A 16,590-nucleotide genomic window follows, 5' to 3' on the forward strand; every position below is an offset into this window, starting at 1 on the left:
TTAAAAAATGTGATCACTCAAATAAAATATATTATAAAAATCAGTTATGCGATGTCTTTAAAATGTCGTTTTTATGCTACAGTAGTATAACTTAGTCAAAGGTCAAATCTCCAGTCATTTTGCAGGCACTGACACACATTAAATAAAGGATGATTTTCTTTTCGTATTACGAATGTTTTCAAAAAGGTTAGTTGTATTAACCAAATACACTTGGTCAAGTTATCAAACGGGCTGCAATCAAAAGTACAAACCAAAGATGGTGGAAAAATAAAACCAAAGGGTAAATCACTTTTCCCCCAACACTGAAAGTTTCTACTTTGGTATTAATGCAAAAGAAAACAAGGGGGAAAGTGGCCTCGATTTATGTACATAAAAAGATGTTTATTACATTTATACTTATTTAGAAAAGGGATAAACATTTTAATTCACTTACACCAACAATCATTATTTAGTTTGGATAGTACGCCTTCTCTATTTATAACAGCTGATTCAATTTTATAGAATGAAAAAACACTGGGGCTCACATATTTCTTAAAAGTGTGGATACAAAATAACTAGCCAACTGGGTAGAGGTGGAGTGCAGTGAATCACAATCAAATGACAGATAAACGGTGAGAGCCATAGAAATAACAGGTATAAAGAATAAGAAGGTTTCTGTACCGTTACCTGAAGTCTGGCCAAAATGCTTGCCTTCTTGGAGTTTGACGAATAACTTCTTGAACATGAAACACTGCAGAAACGCTTTGTTTTAGAGTAAAAAGCATCTCGCACACCAACCATCCCACACATTTCACAGGTAGCTAATTAACAAAATTAAAACATTGGTATTATAATCATAAAACTGATTTTTATCTAACGGTTTAATAACTTCTCCAATTATCCAAAGATTTTAATTTTTTTTTTTTTGGTCTTTTTAGGGCCACATCTATGGCATATGGAAGTTCCCAGGCTAGGAGTTAAATCGGAGCTACAGCTGCCAGCCTATGCCACAGCCACGGCAACACAGGATCCGGGCCACGTCTGCGACCTACAGCACAGCTCATGGCAATGCTGGATCCTTAACCCACTGAGCAAGGCCAGGGAGTGAACCTGTGTCCTCATGGATACTAGCAGGGTTTGTTACTACCACTGAGCCATGACGGGAACTCCTAAAAAGTTTCCTTCAAACAGAAACTACATAGGTTGTGGGATTGCTAATTATATGGCAGTTCTATTTTTATTTCATTTTATTAATTTGTTTTTCCATGTTTGGCTGTCCGGAAGCATACGGAGCTCCTTGGCCAGAGATCAGATCTGAGCTACAGCTGTGGCCTACAACACAGCTGCATTAACACCAGATCCCTGAACCCACTGTGCAGGCTGGGGATTGACCCTAAGTCCTGGAGCTGCAGAGCTGCTGCTGATCCTACTGTACCACGGCAGGCACTCCCAGTAGTTCTATTAAAGTTTTTGAGGAATTGCATACTGTTTTTTCTTTTCTTTTCTTTCTTTTTTTGGTCTTTTTTGCCATTTCTTGGGCTGCTCCCTTGGCATATAGAGGTTCCCAGGCTAGGGGTTTAATCGGAGCCATAGCCGCCCAGCGTATGCCAGAGCCACAGCAATGTGGGATCCAACCCACATCTGTGACCTTCACCACAGCTCATGGCAACACTGGATCCCTAACCCACTAAGCAAGGCCAGGGACTGAACCCTCAACCTCATGGTTCCTAGTCGGATTCGTTAACCACTGAGCCATGACGGGAAAAGTTCCCTTTCTCCACATCCTCCTTGGCAGTTGTTATCTTGTCTTTTTTTTTCTTTTATGGCTACACCTGCAGCATATGGAAGTTCTGGGCTGGGGGTTGAATCTGAGAGCTGGTATAGGCTTAGGCCACAGCCACGGCAACACTGGATCCAAGCTACATGTGAGACCCATGCGAAAATACTGAATCCTTAACCCACTGAGCAAAGCCAGGTAATTGAACCCACATCCTCACAGACACACTGGGTCCTTAATAGGAACTCTTCTCGTCTTTTTGATGTTAGCTAACCTAACAGGTGTGAGATGGTATCTCGTTATGGTTTTGATCATCATTTCCCTGATGATCAGAGATGTTGAGCACCTTTTCATGTATCTATTGATCGATCACATGTATGTCTTCTTTTGAAAAAGTGTCGATTTAGGGCCTTTACCAATTTTTTAACTGGATTGTTTCCTTTTTTTCTATTGAGTTATATGAATTATTTGTATATTTAGATATTAACCCTTTATCAGGTATATGGTTCACAAATATTTTCTCCCACTCTGTAGGTGGCCTTTTCAACTTATTGTTTCCTTTGCTGCGCAGAACCTCTTTACTTTGATGTAATCTCACTTTTATTTTAGCTTTTGTTTCCTATGTTTTTGGAAACATAAGAAATCACTGCCAAGATCAACATCAAGGAGACTTTTTCCTGTGTTTTAAGAGTTTTACAGTTTCAAGTCCTACATTTACATTTTAATCCATTTCAAGTTAACTTTTTTTGTAGTTTATGTAAAAATTTATTTGATCAAAATGTAGAAAAAGTGATACTGTTACATATGATACAGTTGCAAGAATCTAAATGAAAAGTGTGGGTTTCATTCAATTGCACAATTTGCTAGTGTATCTCCTGGGTAGTGTGATAATAATAATTTGGATAAGGTAGAAGCAGGGTGATTTTTAGTCAGAACGTAAGCTTAGAGCTGAATGTTTCAGCTCTAAGATGTTAACTGAGAAAGCAGAAATATAATAAAGCCAAAATGTGCAGCCCTGTCTACAAAATACTCCACATCCAGTTTAATCAGGAGTTTCTTGGTTTTAATTATTAACTTGGCCCTGAAGAAGGAATTAAATTTTAGATAAGTAAATCTCTAATTTGCATTCCTGGAGTATAGAGGAGATGATGTTAGGCCAACTACATTTGTTTACCCACTTTGCTGTCAGAGGCCCATTCTGCTCAATATTTGCTTATAGAAAGACAGTCTTGCTCAATTATTGATGGCTAGCAGTCTCTACGATATGGCTTCTCTGAATGGGACCGCAATCTATAATATTCATTCCTGCTAAATGGATGGCCTCATATTAGAGCAGACAAGCATGGGTCAGTATTGGAATAAAACAGCTCCTCAGAGAACAACTTCAGAATGAAAGAAACATAGAGGAGCTTATCAAGGATTCAGAAAACATTTGGATAATTATGACTCACTTCTTAGAGGATGTTTGTTCTGCATGGGTGGAGGATGGAAAAGAGCCAGGATGATTAGGTTAATCTCTCTGTGGTTTATGACCTCCCACAGTAAACCCCACTGCCCTTTTTTTTTTTTTTTTTTTTGCTCACTTCAAGTTTATTTTTGAGTGGTTTAAGACAGGGATCTAGTTTCATTCTTTTGCATGTGGATATCCAACCTCCCAACAGGTTTTACTGAAAAAGACTATCCTTTCCCCACTGTGTTCTTGGTGCCCTTATGAAGAGTTAGTTGCTGGTTCCTGTCGTGGCTCAGCGGGCTAAGAATCCAACGTAGTGTCTGTGAGGATGTGGCTTAGATCTGATGTTGCTATGGCTGTGGCATAGGCTGGCAGCTGCAGCTCTGATTTGACTCCTGATCTGGGAAATTCTATATGCTTCAGGTGCAGCCATTAAAAGAAAAAAAAAAAAAACAAACAAACTGGAGGGACTCATGTTAATCAGCACTTACAAATTATGAGAAAACATGGAAAAAAGGTAAGGTGTCAGAGGATTAGAAAAAAAACAAACGGTGTTCTAAAGGAAAAAAAAACCCTGAATGATATTATGTTGTAAAATTCTAGAACAGATTATATCTTTGATATAATAATTGAACATGTCAAACTAGAATTACCATGACTAGGATATAAGTTCTATCAGGGATTTTATTCCGTATTGTTCATATCTGTATCTCTAGTATTTAAAACAGAGTCTGGCACATATGAAGTTCCTTTTGTGCTATGTATGATTACTAGACTGGTATGTTATAGCTAAACCATGGCAAGGAGTTAACACATTTGATAAAATCTCTCATGTAGCTTTGTCAATAAAGATTGAGAAATGTAAGATGAAGTATAAGACATCTAGGCAGTTCTTAACTAGCTGGACGACCACACCTAGTGGGTCCTGATAAATGAAGTTAAGTTCTTTGATATGATCTGCAGGATTCTGTACCAGGCCCTGCACTGCTCAACTTCATAATCAAAAGAATAGAATGTGACCTGTAGGGGCATTGTTATCAAATCTGCAAATGATGATCAGACGATATTGTATCCAACATTAGGTGGTAGAATTAGGAAAAAAAAATTTCTGAGACTGAAATTTAATAAGACAAAGGTTTCATGAAGAATTTTAAAGTTTTACATTTTTGGTTTGAAAAAATCAACTGCACGAGTTCCCATCATGGTCAGCAGTTAACGAACCTGACTAGTATCCATGAGGACATGGGTTCGATCTCTGGCCTCGCTCAGTGGGTTAAGGATCTTGTGTTACTGTGAGGTCACAGATGCAGCTTGGATCCTGCCTTGCTGTGGCTGTGCTATATGCCGACAGCTGCAGCTCTGATTTGACCCCTCTCTCCTGGGAACTTCCATGTGCCATGGGTGTGGCCCTAAAAAGAAAAAAAAAGAAAAAAAAATCAACAGCAAAAGCACAAGATTGGTTTAAACTGGTCTAGGTCTTGTGATTTCAGTTATTTGCAAATTCAGTATTAGTTTCAAAAAAGGTAAAGCAATTTTGGTGGCCTGAATGGAAACAAAATGTCCTGAAAAAGAGAGAAAGAAGCTGAGCCACCTTTTGCCCTAGTCACATAGGGTGACCAACCACTTGCCTGAGGTCTTTTCCAGGATGTGGGACTTTTAATCCTAAAACCATGACAGTTTTGGGCAAATGAGGACAAGTTGTCACCCTACTACCACATAATCTGAAGTATCCCCAGAAGAAAGTGAGAATTAAATTACTGTGAAATAGCTGAAGCAACCAAGATTAGTGTGCCCTACAGAAAACTACAAATACCTGAAGAGAAGAGATGTCATCATAGTAAGGATTAGCATTATCCTCTGTGTACCTTTCTAAAGCAAAATTAAGATCAAAAGACAAATGTGAGAGCAAGGATAATTTTGGTTCAATACAAAGAATATTCTGGCCGTAAGAGATACCCTATCACTGAAGTGTTATAACAGAAAAACTTTTTATTTTTTGGCAGCACCTGTGGCATGCAGACGTTCCTGGGACAGCGACTGCACCCCCACCATAGCAGTGACAATGCTGAATCTTTAACCCAGAGAGCCACCAGGGAGCTCCAGAAAACATTTTGTAAGGAATTGTTGTAGAGGAGGGAGACTTACCTTGAGAGTCTCTTTCAACTGTGCAAGTCTATTATCTTACTTTTAATTCCCTAAGGATTTATTGTTTAATTATGGAATTTAAGTCCCATTAAGTTTCTCAACAGCCTTTTGTTTTCTTTTTTTTCTATTTTCTTTTGTGGAAAATGGTAAATAGGCAAAATAATGAGATCTAACACAAACCCAGTGATCTTACCTAAAACTACAAGTTTCACACAGTTTCTTCAAACTATACTTTAAAAATTCTAAGAGAAATGACCGAAGAGATGGAATCAAAACATCCCCTCAAATACAAAACTGTGTAACAGGTGAAGGCTAAAGTATCTATACTCACCCATGCCGGATTTACCATCCGGGTATGTGTAGACTTGGCCATTGTTTTTGATAATTGGGAGGTTAGAAGGTAAAGGAGCAACCTCTTCTTCACTTTCCTCAGAGCTGGAGCTGCTACTTGTGTCCTCACTGCAGCTATCATAACCGTCAAACATCCCGAATGAGTCTCTTCTTTTCCTTTCAGACTGTGAAGAATGTTCAGTCTTAAAAGTAGAAAAAAATCAGTAACACATGACACAGCACTCATATGCAACACCTAAAAGACCTTCATTCAATTGTGATAAATGACATTTGAAAAATGAAAATCTTCTAGGACTGAGAAAAGATTATCAAAATGGAGCCCTCCACTTCATGACACACAAATCTATTAGCTATTATCTTAGCTAACAGGAGTAACAGTACTGACGGAAAAAATACTGGAAGAGTTTCCTTGTGGCACAGTGGGTTAAGGACCCAGCACTGTCACTGCAGCAGCTTGGGTTGCTGCTGTGGTGCAGGTTTGATCCCTGTCCCAGGAACTTCCACATGTAGAGGATGCGACCAAAAAATAAATGAATGAATGAATAAATAAATAAAAAAAGTGAATGGGAACCAGAAGATCATCATGTAATTCAAGTTTTGCTATAAACTAGATATAGCACATCTCTATAAAAGTGAAATTAGTTCAGACTATTTTTTCTCAAAAACAAAAACAAAAAACAACAGAAAAAAAGAAACCCCAAAAACCTGTGGTGAAATACACAAAACAATACATGATTTCTGGAGTTCCAAGTTATGGCTCAGAGGAAACGAATCTGACTAGTATCCATGAGGACGCAGGTTCGATTCCTGGCCTCGCTCAGTGGGTTAAGGATCCAGCATTACTGTAGCTGTGGTGTAGGCTGGTAGCTACAGCTTGAATTCGACCCCTAGCCTGGGAACCTCCACCATTTTAGGTGCATGTGGCCCTAAAAAGACCAAAAAAAAAAAAAAAAGATTTCTTAATTTGCCTTTTTTTATCTTTAAAACTGTAAATTTCTGTTATTATTCAGAACATCTAGGAAATATATGGATACTTTTAAAAATCACTGCTAAAAGTTCTGGAGGGATTGAAAATTTAAAATTTTGGAGACAATTTTTAGATATTAGCTATTTAAAGATAGCATTTCTACAAGTAATAATATTTTTTTCTTTATGTAAATGGTTATAAAAAACCCAATCTAAACACTAATCCCTTTTCAAAAGACAAGCACAAAGATTCTATATATTACATTCAATGAATCTACTCATATGTTCCTCTAAAAGATGTTCCCTCACTTTAAGCCACAAAAACATTCCAAAATGAATACCTACTGACGTTCCAACTTTTCCTAAAATAAATTCCAAAGTTTCATGTTTAGTGAGAAGAAAGTCAAAGGAAAACAGGAAATAATAAAGAGAAAAAAAAAAAGACTATCTGAAATGGAAAAAAAATCAAACCATCACTAAACATATATTGAGTATACATATAAAGTAGTAGAAATTATCAACCAAAAAAATCTTAATAGAGTTTGGCACCTATCTTACTCTTTTGCTTCAGTTATAATTCTTTTTGGCATTATCTTACACTTAATGCACAGTTTGCTTTCTCGCTTAGTTTAATGTCTTAATATAGCCAATAGCAAAGTTGAAATCTGTTGTTCAAAGCTTGACAAAATAAAACCATCCAAATGCATCTCTTAGTTTTACTGAATAAACTGTCATTTTCAGATATTCTACTATTAAACATTTGTATTAAGATGGAAAACTGATTTTCACGTGTATCAGGTGTAACTGTGAAAGGAACAAAACTGGTTTCTTAGTCCACACAATGGAAATACATACTCAAATGAATCTTGTCTTTTAAGAAGCTCCCTTGGGAGGCTGTACATGTTCTACTGATACTGACACAACTTTTAACTCTTTAAAAAAAAAAACAAAAAAACCCAAAAACCTATTCTTTCAGAACTCTCTTTTAGACCCAGTTTAAAAAAGAAAAGTCTACTGTTCACGGTCACTCTATAATTATTTTCTCATCCCCCCACTATTGTTTTCCCTAGCCTGATTATTTAGCAGACTTCATTCTGAATAACTTTCAGTTATTTCTTCTTCTTCTTCTTTTTTTTTTTTGCTTTTTAGGGCCACACCTGTGGCATATGGAAGTTTCTAGGCTACGGGCTGAATCGGAGCTACAGCTGCCGGCCTATGCCACAGCCACAGAGGATCTGAGCTGTGTCTTTGACCTCCACCACAGCTCATGGAAACACCAGATCCTTAAGCCACTGAGATTGAACCTGCATCCTCATGGATCCTAGTCGGGTTCATTAACTGCTGAGCCATGAAGGGAACTCCCACTTTTGGTTATTTCTATAAATCCAACGTATGTTTAAAGAATCAAAATCTGCTACCACCAGGAGATTTCAGAAGAATAAGTAAGACTCTGAAGGCTTTTCGAAAGGAAAAGTCTAACAATATTTTGAGCTGATAAGGGGGCTGGGAATGGAATCGTCCTTGTTTGTTTATTTATTTATTTTGCTTTTTAGGGCTGTACCTGCAGCATATGGAGGTTCCCAGGCTAGGGGTCCAATTGGAGCTACAGCTGCTGGCATACACCACAGACACAGCAATGTAGGATCTGAGTCACGTCTGCAACCTATACCACAGCTCACAGCAACACCAAATCCTTAACCCACTGAGCGAGGCCAGGGATTGAACCCGCAACCTCATGGTTCCTAGTCAGATTTGTTTCTGCTGCGCCACAATAGGAACTCCAGTCCTTGTTTAGATGTAAGTGTAGTGCTAACAACACAGAATTCTGACAGATCGCGGTCTGAGACTCAGCTTTGGCATTTATTAGCCGTGAACTTGGGCAAATGGATAGGTTTCCTTCTCTTATACATTCAACATTCAACAACTATTCATTAAGCACTTTTACGTTGCGCAGTAAGAGAGGCTAAAGAGAAAGTGCTGTACAGAGCAGACAAGATCCATGGCTCTCATAAAAGTTATGGTCTACTGGTTGGAGAAATCCAAGCAAGACCACATGATAATAGAGTAACAAGGCAAAGGCAGTCAACTGAGTCACTGGTGAGCAAAGTCCTGAGGACAAAAAAGGCAATCACTTGAACATCTAGTGCTGGAATATTCCAGGCAAAGAAAGGAGCAAGATGAAGGCTTTCAGCCTGGAATGTTCTGGGGGCACTGAAAGACCAGTGTGGCTGGTGCCTAGTGTGAGATAAGGCTAGAGGAGGATGCAGTGGACAGATCAGCAGGACACTTGAAGGCCAGGGTAAAGTTCGATATATTTCTTTCCTGAGTGCAACATTAAGACACTATGGGGAGTTCCCGCTGTGGTGCAATGGATTAAGAAACCGACTGCAGTGACTTGGGTCAGTGCAGAGGTTCGGGTTTGATTCCCAACCCGGCACATTGGGTTATCTGGTGTTGCTGCAGATGTGGCTTGCGTTCGATCCCTAGCCTGGGAACTTCCATTTGCTGTGGGTACAGTCATTAAAAAAACAAAACAAAGAGACTATGAAATACTTATCATAATGCCTAAATAATACAATTAGTAAACACTGACTAGAATTCTAAGTTCTGATAAATTCATACACCCTGATTCCATGCAGAGACGACCTTTTATACCCAGAGTTTTCTTCTAAGCTTGTTGTTCACTTTACAGCCAGCCTGGTTAGCAGTTAACACATATTTACTGACCCTTACTGTCAACAGGGGCTATCTTATTCTGACTCAACTTGTTAGAGAACATAACCCTAAATTTTCAGGGAGCCAATAATTATAAATATTTTGGTTTCAACAATTATAGGCTGTTAACATTAAAGAAAAAGTACTATTGCCAAACACATCTGGGAAATTTTCCTTATTTTGAAGCCCTCTCCAAACCCTTAATATGCTTATGAACATTAAAATAATTTAAGAGGGATATATAGTAGGTAGTCTTTTCCAAAGCATCTTTAATGACGAATGTTTTAGAGCTATGCTCTCTCATCTCTTCTGTGGTCCCTGCACACATGGAAAATGATCACCTATATAACACGAGGGGAATAGGCCCCTGGATGCACCAGCCTGAGGCCTCTGACTGTCCCAAGTGCTACAGGGAGGAGTATCTTGACATACATGTAATCCAAGTCGGGAAGCTGTATTCTACATGGGAAATGTTGTTCCCCAAGTATGTTTTCTTAGAGTTATACAGAATACTAGTGAACTATGTATATGAATTATAATGAATTGACCTTATGTAAAACCTACCATTTATTTACTGTGAGAAGCTTATCTGGAAAGCCTTGCGTCAGACCAAAACCCTTAAGCAGAATGCAACTTCAATAAAAGCTGCAAAACTGATGGGAAAAAAATCTGACTATGTGCAAAGGGGACTACAAAAGAACCCTCTCAGTCTATGCTCTGGGTGGAGAGGCTTCTCTGGGATTTTGCAATCAAAGGCCTGAGGTTATAACTTACGCCACCCTAGATGGTCAGAAAGTTGCCAGATCAAGAAAGTGGTTCCAGGCTACCAGTGCCCCTTGACACCCAACAAAAGCAACCCTAAATCATTTCAGGAAAATATCACCTACAATTCAGGTCTTTCAGCATTCCCAAAGATTTTTATCAAATATCAGTAAAATCAAATATCAAACGCATAATAAGCAATCCACCACAAACCAAGTATCAGCACAAAGAGATGAGGAATCCCAAATAGTTATGCACTGGAACTGACAGAGACAGAATATAAAATAACCCTAGAAGAACAAAGAAGAAATAAACACAGGAGCTCCCTGGTGGCCTAGTGGTTAAGGATTCGGTGTTATCACTGTTGTGGCTCAGATTCCATCCCTGGCCTGGGAACTTCCACATGCTGTGGGCACAGCCAAAATAAAAATAAAAATAAAAAACAACAAAAAACATTGATGGATGTGATGAAAGCAGATTAGACCTGACTGGAAAATAACTGGGGAAATGGAAGATAAACATTAAAAAAAAAGGAAAAGAAAAAGAAATCCCCAAACAGCAAAGAACAGAAACATAGAAAATAAAAGGTTAAAAGAGCACTGAATGTAAAGATCTAATAAATGTCAGTTAGAATTCTCAAAGGAGAGAATATGGAGAATGGAAAAAAGTAAAGCTGAATGAGATATTGGCTGAGAATGTTGAAGAAATAACAGAAACAGGGGAGTTCCCGTCGTGGCTCAGTGGTTAACAAATCCAACTAGGAACCATGAGGTTGAGGGTTCGATCCCTGGCCTTGCTCGGTGGGTTAAGGATCCGGCGTTGCTGTGGGCTGTGGTGTAGGTCGCAGACGTGGCTCGGATCCCAAGTTGCCATGGCTCTGGTGTAGGCTGGTGGCCACAGCTCCGATTAGACCCCTAGTCTGGAACCTCCAATATGCCACAGGAGCAGCCCCAGAAAAAGGCAAAAACAAAAACAAAAAACCCAAAAAACAAACAAAACCAAAAAATAGAAACATGAATTCAGATAGAACTACGATGTATATTAAGCACAACAAAAAGAAACCCACATCTAAACAGATTACAGTAAAAAAAGCAAATCAGAGAAAAGATTTAAAGTTGTAATTGGTTATATATTCTTTATACTGGAGTTCCTGTTGTGGCTCAGAGGTAATGAACCTGAGTAGTATCCATGAGGATGCGTGTTTGATCCCTGACCCCGATCAGTGGGTTAAGGATCTGGCACTGTTGTGAGCTGTGGCATAGGCTGGCAGCTGCAGCTCTGATTAGACCCCTAGCCTGGGAATTCCCATATGCCCTGGGTGCTGCCCAAAAAGGAAAAAAAAATTAACCAATCACAATAGTGAATTTCACTAGTCAACAAGCCCAACTTAGGCACATTTAGTTCCATCAGTTGATTAGTAACTAGCCATTAAACATGAATAAACAGGCAAGGATTACTAACCTTTTGAGAAAGGCCTCTTAAGAATGTGAAAGACCAGGGAGTTTCCTTGGTGGTTTAGGGGTTAGGACTCTGCACTTTCACTGCTGTGGCCTGGGTTCAATCCCTGATTACACCACAGCTCAGAGCAACGCCACATCTCCAACCCACTGAACGAGGCCAGGGATGGAACCCGCAACCTCATGGTTCCTAGTTGGATTCATTTCCACTGCGCCACGACAGGAACTCCTCTTTCACTTTTTATGTGATGTTTCTATTGAAGCTTTTAGCATGACTGAGTTCTATAATTTTTATAATGATGTACCTAGGTATAGTTTTGTTGTTTTGTTTTGTTGAGAATTGAGAACCCACATCAAGCAGTTGCGTGCTGCAACCAAAAAAAAAAGAGTGAAAGACTGCAACTAATCTTCAGAAAAAAAGAATCCATAGAAAACAGAAGTAATACAAGGCGCAAAAGAAAACTTCAAAAAAAGTGAAAACAATTCTTCAGAAATGTTAAGAACAGGATACTACTGGTGAACAAGATAGATCTTGGAATTTAAAAAACAGAAAAGGCGAAACAATAAATTAGTAAATGGATAATAAAATCAAAGAAATCTTTTAAAAAGCATGTGTTGTGGATATACACACAAACAGCCAGATTATAAAAAGCATAAAAGTTAAATCCGGAAGATACAAAATCCAAAGAACAGAGATTATCAAGAAAGAAAACAAATAGAAAAAAGAAAAAAATACAACAACAAAAATTCCAGGATCAAAAGACAGAGCTTCTATATTGAGAGACCATGTAAGTAAGTCCAGCTTAATTAGTCTTCAAAAAACAAAACAAAACAACAAAACTATACCTGGGTACATCATTATAAAAATTATAGAACTCAGTCATGCTAAAAGCTTCAATAGAAACATCACATAAAAAGTGAAAGAGGAGTTCCTGTCGTGGTGCAGTGGAAATGAATCCAACTAGGAACCATGAGGTTGCGGGTTCGATCCCTGGCCTCGTTCAGTGGGTTGAAGATGTGGCGTTGCTCTGAGCTGTGGTGTAGGTCACAGATGCAGCTCAGATCTGGCCTTGCTGTGGCTGTTGTGTAGGCTGGCAGCAACAGCTCTGACTGGACCACTAGCCTGGGAACCTCCATGTGCGCAGGTGCAGCCCTTATAAGACAAAAGACCAAAAAAAAAAAAAAGATAGAGAAAGGAATTAGGATATCAGTGGACTTCTCAATAACAAGATAAACAAGAGCAATGCCTTCAAATTTCTAAAGGGAAAAAATTCTTACCAGAAAACCTACACTCCAAGTGAAAATCAACTAGGAGTTCTCCTGTATCACAGTGTGTTAAAGATCTGGCATTGTCACTTCAGCAGCCTAGGCCACTGTGGTGGCAAGGGTTCAATCTCTGGCCTGGAAACCTGTCACATGCTGTGGGTATGCCAAAAAGAAAAAATGAAATCAAAGCTCGTTCTTTAACAAGATCAGTGAGACTGATTAACCTTAAAACAGAGATAGAGAAAAAAGGAGAAAAGACAAAATTTCCAATATCACAAATGAAGTGACATCACTACAGATTCTATAGATATTAACAGGAGATTAATAATATTACCAACAAACTTATGCTAATAAATTTGACAGTTTAGAAGAAATGGACATATTTTTGAAAGACAGAAAACCAAATCTCACCATAAAGAAACACATTACCTGAACAGGTAAATAACTATAATAACCTGAATAGGTAAATAACTATAATAACCTGAATAGGTAAAGAAACTAAATCTGTATTTAAAAATCTTCACACAAAGAAAACTCCAGGTCCAAATGACTTCCCTGGAGAATACTACTTAAGAAATACTACTGATTTTATACCAACTCTTCTAGGAAACTGAAGAGGATGAAAAAGTTTCCAATTCATCCTATTAGGCCAGCATTACTCTGATTCCAAAACTAGACAAAGCCATTACAAGAGAACCACAGAACAGTATTACTCATGAAGATAGGATGCAACCTTTTTTTTTTTTCTTTTTAGGGCCACACACATGGCATATGGAAGTTCCCAGGATAGGGGTTGAATCGGAGCTACAGCTGCTGGCCTATGCCACAGCCACAGCAACCTGGCATCCGAGCCGAGTCTGCAACCTTCACCACAGCTCACGGTAACACCAGATCCCTGAACCACTGAGTGAGGTCAGGGATCAGACCTGTGTCCTCATGGATACTGGCTGGATTCGTTTCCGCCTTGCCACAAGAGGAACTCCAGGATGCAAATATTCCTAACTAAATTTTAGCAGACTGAATAGAACAATATATAAAAAGAATAACATAGGGAGTTCCCGTCGTGGCTCAGTGGTTAACAAATCCGACTAGGAACCATGAGGTTGAGGGTTCGATCCCTGGCCTTGCTCAGTGGGTTAAGGATCCAGTGTTGCTGTGAGCTGTGTAGGTTGGAGACACGGCTTGGAACTGGCATTGCTGTGGCTGTGGCGTAGGCTGGCAGCTACAGCTCCAACTAGACCCCTAGCCTGGGAACCTCCATATGCTGCAGGAATGGCCCTAGAAAAGGCAAAAAGCCAAAAAAAAAAAAAAAAAAAGGAATAATATAAGATGGCCAAGTGGGTTTCTCCCAGGAATGCAAAGATAATTCAATATTTGAAAATTAATTAACATTAATAGACTTTAAAAGAAAGGTCATATGATTATCAAGAGATGCAGGAAAAGCATTTGACACAGTCTAAGACCTATTTGTGATTTTAAAAACCCTCAGCAAACTAGGAATAGAAGACAACTTCTTCCCCCCCATAAAGAACATTTAGGAAAATCTTAAAGCTAGCATCAAATTTAACGGTGAAAATCTAGATGTTACCCAGTATGTCTGCTTTTGCCACTTTTATTCTAGCCAGTGGAATAAGGAAAAAAAAAATAATAAAAGAATCCAGACTGGAAAGAAAGATAAACACATCTTTATTCCCAGATACCATGATTATAAAAAATCTGATAAACATACAAAAAGCTACTTAGGCTAATCCCAAGCGTGTATGGCAAGGATGCAGGGACAAAATATCAATACAGAAAAATCAGCTGTATTTCTATATACTGGCAAAAAACAAAACAAAACAAAACAAAAAAAACCCCACAAAAAAACCTGGACACTGAAATAAGAAAATACCACAATAGCATAAAAATTATGAAATAATTCAGATAAAACTGCCAAAAGATGTGCAAGACTGATACTATGAAAACTACTGAATGTTGCTGAAAAAGTTAAAGATCTAAATAAAGATGTACTGTATTCACAGATCAGAAGAATCAATATTGTTAAAATGCCAATTCTTCCCAAACTGATTTATAGATTCCACACATGTGATCAAAACAAAGGAGATTTTGGGGTACAAACTGATAAGCTGATTTTAAAATTCACATGGAAATGCAAGGATCCAGAACAGCTAAAACAAATTTGAGAAGAACAAAGTTGAAAGACTTAAGTTTCCTGACTCCAAGATGTATGATGAAGCTACACTATCAAGGCAGTGGGATTTTGACATAAAGACAAAGAGAAATAGAGTTCAAAAATAGACCCACACATATATTTCTTTTTCTTGGGCTGTCCCTGTGGCATATATAAGTTCCCTGGCCAGGGATCAAATCCGGCTGAAACTATGACCTACACCATACCTGCAGCAATGCTGGAGCCTTAACCCACTGTGCAAGGGATGGAGCCAGCGCCTCCACGGAGACAAGCTGGATCATTAACCCCCTGTTCTACAGTGGGAACTCCCCTCCGTCAAAGGTTTATAATTCATTACTGTCCTTAATTATTTCAGGGGTCAAATTATCTCAGATTTGGCTACTAGGATCCTGCTGAACTGACTCATGGCATTTTGACATGCCCATGTGAATTTCTGAGTAATGCCTTACTTTCTGGGATTTGAAAATATTTTAGGATAATTTCATACCTATGCTGCTCCAGCTCTGAAATCTATCATTTCTCCAAGGAACTCTCATCCTTTTTAGTGGGGACTGGTATTAAAAACTGGTATATTGGGAGTTTTCACTGTGGCTCAGCAGGTTAAGAAATGAACTAGTATCCCTAAAAATGTGTATTTGATCCTTGGCCTTGTTCAGTGGGTTAAGGATTTGGTGTTGCCACGAGCTGTGGCATAGGTCACAGAGGCAGCTTGAATCTGGTGTTGTTGTGGCTGTGGTGCAGGCTAGCAGCTGTACCTTGGATTCAATCCCTAGCCCAGAAACTTCCATGTGGTGCAGGTATGGCCCTAAAAAGCAAAAAAGAAAAAAGAAAAAAAGAAAAAAAAGAGAAAAAAAGAAAAAAGAAAAACAAAAAGCAAACAAAAACCCAGGACACTTCTACACACACTTTTTCATTTCTTCTCATGTGTGTGGACTTCTCTGTTATTACCTTTTGTCCTTTTTTTAGGTTTTTAATTTTTTAAATGTTTTTTTCAAAATTACATTTAGGAATCTATCCTAAATTTACCCTTATCTGTTATATATATGGCAAATTCTGATCTGGCTTATGGAGTTTTTTTTTTTTACCGTGTAATAAAAAATCTTTTACTGTACTAAAATTTGTCAGTATTTTCTTTTATTGTACCTTATTACTTTGAATCATAGTTAGCAAATTTTCCCATACGGCATAGTATATAAAAATTAACCCATATTTTCCTACTATGTGTACAGCTTTCGATATTTACATCTCTGATCCATTGTCTTTTAAGTATGGTGTGAAGGGACCTAATACTATCTTTTCCCAACCGGCTATCTAGTTGTGCCAGTACCTTTTACTAAAATGTCCACTTTGTCATGATTTGAAATACCACTTTAAGTACTAGGTTTCCATACACAATCATGTCCATATCTGACCTTTATACTATTTTACTGGTCTGTCTATTCATGTGCCAGTATCTTGCTTTTTAAATTATAGAGGCTTCCAAGTATATTTTGATATCTGGTAGGCCTAGATATCTTCTCAAAGATCTTCC

The 16,590-nt window shown here is 38.4% G+C and overlaps 1 protein-coding gene across 17 annotated transcripts in view; it reads right to left on the reverse strand.

Moving 5' to 3' along the window:
- Positions 1 to 16,590, reverse strand: part of MBTD1 (mbt domain containing 1) — a 73,761-nt gene that overhangs the window by 42,624 nt on the left and 14,547 nt on the right. For 10 of the 17 annotated variants that reach the window (XR_007132012.1, XM_047759174.1, XM_047759172.1 and 7 more), the window contains 2 exons: positions 5,683 to 5,884; positions 661 to 800 (listed from right to left, as the gene is read on the reverse strand). Coding sequence is in view for 15 of the 17 variants with exons in the window: in XM_047759163.1 (XP_047615119.1) it covers positions 661 to 800; positions 5,683 to 5,884 (342 nt within the window). In the remaining 2 variants the exon portion in view is untranslated. Of the gene's footprint in view, positions 1 to 660; positions 801 to 5,682; positions 5,885 to 11,606; positions 11,722 to 16,590 lie in introns of those variants that run through there. The other 7 variants (XM_047759164.1, XM_047759165.1, XM_047759177.1 and 4 more) reach the window with 4 other exon arrangements.

This window comes from Phacochoerus africanus, chromosome 14, assembly GCF_016906955.1.
Source record: "Phacochoerus africanus isolate WHEZ1 chromosome 14, ROS_Pafr_v1, whole genome shotgun sequence".
Taxonomy (NCBI): domain Eukaryota; kingdom Metazoa; phylum Chordata; class Mammalia; order Artiodactyla; family Suidae; genus Phacochoerus; species Phacochoerus africanus.